Raw genomic sequence first — 3,908 nt, 5'->3', positions numbered from 1 at the left:
TTTAGTGCTAAGAACTATATCAAGCTCTTTCTTGTAAATATTCAATGTGATTGTTTGAACCGCTTGACTCTCACACTCTAGCTGTAGAAATTTCTCCTCACCTTGGTCCTAAATGACACCCTGGTACTGGACTCCCTGATTATTGGGAATATTCTTCCCATGTTTACTCTCCGGTCTGTTTGAGTTTTATAAAATTCCACATGATCACCCCCGCATTCCTCTGAACTCCACTGAATATTGTCCTAACCAGTCTCTCTCTCTCTCTCTCTCTGTCAGTCCCGCCATCCCAGAAATCAGTTTGTGAAACCTTCACTGCAGTCCCTCCATATGGAGAGGGAGGGTGAGAAACAGACCAAGAAAGTGTAAGGGCAAAATAATGAGCCTGCATAACGAACACCTCTTGGAAAGACTGTGTTGGTTAAAAACGGTTGAATCAGAATCCCTTGCAGAGAGACTGGGTTGCTGCTAACAGAAGGGGAAGGGGCCCTGCTGAGACACCGGTGGGTCCACTGAGACGGCTGCAACCTGCTGTGAGAGAGGGCCACCCCCGCCCCCCCCCAAGGTTGGCAGACTGAATGTGGGGTCGAATGTCAGGGGTCACTGCCCACTGCACCCTGCTGCCTGCCTGCCTGCTTGCTTCCTTCCTTCCTGTGCTGCACTCCCTCACTGGCCTCAGAAGTTACCCGGGCCCCAATAAGCCGGGGCTGAATCCCACTGCCGAATACCAAGCTGAGACAGCAGAGCAAAAGGAGTGAAAGCTCCTTACCTTCTCCAGCTGGTGTCTGGGGGAGGTGACAGGTACGCAGAACTGTACGGCGAGCTATCAACGTGCACACAATGGTCAAGGAATCTAGCTCACACCAGAACCTGCACTGGCTGGGGAATGACTGTGGACACCGTGCCCAGAATGTAATGAAATGGGGCATTCAGACTGCAGCAAGGGTATAGGATAGGGGTTGGACCAACCCACAGAAACGTCACACTCATCCACAGCCCCCTGCCACTCTGCAAAACACCCGACAGCCCTCATGGGGAGCAGGCTCTGAGCTCCGACTCGAGCTGTCAGCAGCGTCAGTGCAGGAGAACAGGGAGGAAACTGACTGCTGATCACATCACTAACAGGTCAGTAGCTGCTCAGAGACATGGACTGAAGCTCAGCTTTCCCGCACAGGCACCCTGTTTGAAGGGACGTCACAGCAGACCGCCCAGTGTAAAAGGATATCTGTCGCCTGTGAGGGGAATTCAGCCTGGCTCTCTGTACCCGCTCCACCAATCCGTGATGCCGTGTGCCACGACTGGAGTCCAGCACAGAGCTGAAGGGACTCTGCAACACAACAAACAACAAATCAATTCAAAACAAGCACACATGCTGCACAAAGAAATCAGCTGTGATCAGTACATTCTGCCCCAATCACCTCAGATAACACTGCCCTCTCCACACAACAGGTTTATATAGTGACAACATCAGGGCCTTCTCAAAGCACTTTAGAGCCAAGAGAAACCTCAGTAACTGAGGTCACAAAGAGAATACTGCAACCAACTTCTACCCTATGCCCGCTCCCTCCGCGCTGGCCCTCCGACAGTGCAGCGCTCCCTCCGTGCTGGGCCCTCCCACAGGACAGTATTCAATCTCAGACGGTGCTGCTCTCCCATAACAGACACCAATTGGAATTTGTGCTCAATGTGGAATCTGAACACTCAACAGAGCAGTGAGTCCCTCAACTACTGAGACACAGCAAACACAAAATTAATAAGTAAAAGCAGAAATTGACTGGAGTTAATTAAAGATCTTCAAAGTCGAGGCTGTGTAGCCCAAGATTAAAGGGAAAATGCCCGACTTGCCCCAGTGTGAACCTCTCGCCCCAGATGCTGTGAATATTAAGTATGAGTAGTGAACAGGCCCGATTACCTGGAATTCAGTGTTGTTGCTGGAGATGGCGTTGACATTAGGCAGTGACCCACCATAATACGGCCCTCGGGTATGTGACAGGCGGAGCTGGTGTACCTTTTGAGCCTGTAACTGGGGGAGGAACAGACAATAGGTTTCCTGGGGTCAAATCAACACCAAAAGGCAACAGGGGCTGGCACTGCCCAGGGGGAGGTGTGACAGGCCAGAGGGAAAAGACATCACAAGCTGACAAAGTACACACATAAAAACAGTTTCAATTGAACCGTGAGCTTCAAACCACTCTCATTACTTTGCCCCAGGAATTGTTAGAGTCCCAGGGACCATCAATTTGTAAATATACCATAATATAAACAAATATAGACAAACAGTCAAGTAGAAGTGACACAAATTTCAAGTGGAAGGGAAAATGTAGGACAGATGGAGAATGATTTCAAAAGTGTAATGCGTATTTAAAGAAAAGCATCCTCCACACTAACCCCTTCAACACTGTCAGGACATGAACAAATACTGCCCCTACTAAATAGTGACAGATCACAGACCACCAGATGAGTGTCCCGGTAATACAGTCACACAAACGTCCCAACCAGTACTGCACCCCAATGCATTATACTGACAGACCTGTCCCCACCAGTACGGTATCCCAGTGTTATACAGTAACAGACCTGTCCCCACCGGTACTGTACCCCAGGGTCATACAGTGACAGACCTGTCCCCACCGGTACTGTACCACAGTGTTATACAGTGACAGATCTGACCCCACCGGTACTGTATCCCAATGTGATACATTGACAGACCTGTCCTCACTGGTACCGCACCAGTACCACAGTGTTATACAGTGACAGACCTGTCCTCACCAGTACTGTACCCCAGTGTTATACAGTGACAGACCTGTCCTCACCGGTACTGTACCCCAGTGTTATACCGTGACAGACCTGTCCTCACCGGTACTGTACCCCAGTGTTATACAGTGACAGACCTGTCCCCACCAGTGCTGCACCACAGTTTCATACACTGATAGACCAGTCCTTGCCAATACTATGCCCCAGTGTGATACACTGATAGATCTGCCCTCACCAGAACTGTACCCCAGTCCTGTACTGCAGCATACCTGTCTCCACCAGTACTGTATCCCAGTGCTATACAGCACCAGGCCTGTCCCCACTGGTACTGTATCCCAGTGTTATACGGTGACAGACCTGTCTCCACTGATAATGTACACCAGTGTTATACAGTGACAGACCTATGCCCGCCAGTATTTTACCACAGTATTATACACTGATAGACCAGTCCTTGCCAGTACTGTACCCCACTGTGATACACTGACAGACCTGTCCCAACCAGTGCTGTACCCCACTGTTATACAGTAACAGACTTGTTTCCACCAGTACTGTACCCCAGCGTTATAGACTGACAGACCTGTCCTCGCCAGTACTGTACACCAGGGTTATACACTGTCAGACCTGTCCCCGCCAGTATTGTACCACAGTATCATACACTGATAGACTAGTCCTTGCCAGTACTGTCCCCAGTGTGATACACTGACAGATCTGCCCTCACCAGAACAGTACCCCAGTCCTGTACTGCAACATACCTGTCCCAACCAGTACTGTATTCCAGTGCTATACAGCAACAGACCTGTCCCAACCAGCACTGTAACTCAGTGTTATACAGTGACAGACCTGTCCCCACCAGTGCTGTACCACAATGTAATAGAGTAACAGACCTGTCCCCACCAGTACCAAATTCCGGTATTATACAGCAACAGACCTGTCCCCACGGGTACTGTACCCCAGCGTTATAGACTGACAGACCTGTCCCCGCCAGTACTGTACACCAGGGTTATACACTGACAGACCTGTCCCCGCCAGTACTGTACACCAGGGTTATACACTGACAGACCTGTCCCCACCAGTACTGTATCCCAGCGTTATAGACTGACAGACCTGCCCCTGCCAGTACTGTACACCAGTGTTATACACTGACAGACCTGTCCCCACCA

General features: G+C 50.2%; 1 protein-coding gene across 1 annotated transcript in view; it reads right to left on the bottom strand.

The window, feature by feature from the left end:
• Positions 1-762: 762 nt before the first annotated feature.
• LOC125487867 (CREB-regulated transcription coactivator 3-like) overlaps positions 763-3,908 on the bottom strand; it is a 7,531-nt gene continuing 4,385 nt past the window's right edge. Inside the window, exons 2-4 of the mRNA XM_048620320.1 lie at positions 1,910-2,020; positions 1,223-1,324; positions 763-828 (exon numbers count right to left, since the gene is read on the bottom strand). Coding sequence (XP_048476277.1) covers positions 763-828; positions 1,223-1,324; positions 1,910-2,020 — 279 coding nt within the window. The remainder of the gene's footprint in view (positions 829-1,222; positions 1,325-1,909; positions 2,021-3,908) is intronic.

This window comes from Rhincodon typus, chromosome 46 (assembly GCF_021869965.1).
Source record: "Rhincodon typus isolate 14 chromosome 46, sRhiTyp1.1, whole genome shotgun sequence".
Taxonomy (NCBI): Eukaryota; Metazoa; Chordata; class Chondrichthyes; order Orectolobiformes; family Rhincodontidae; genus Rhincodon; species Rhincodon typus.
Note: the sequence above shows the minus strand (reverse complement) of the source record. Positions and strands in the feature narration are given on the sequence as shown.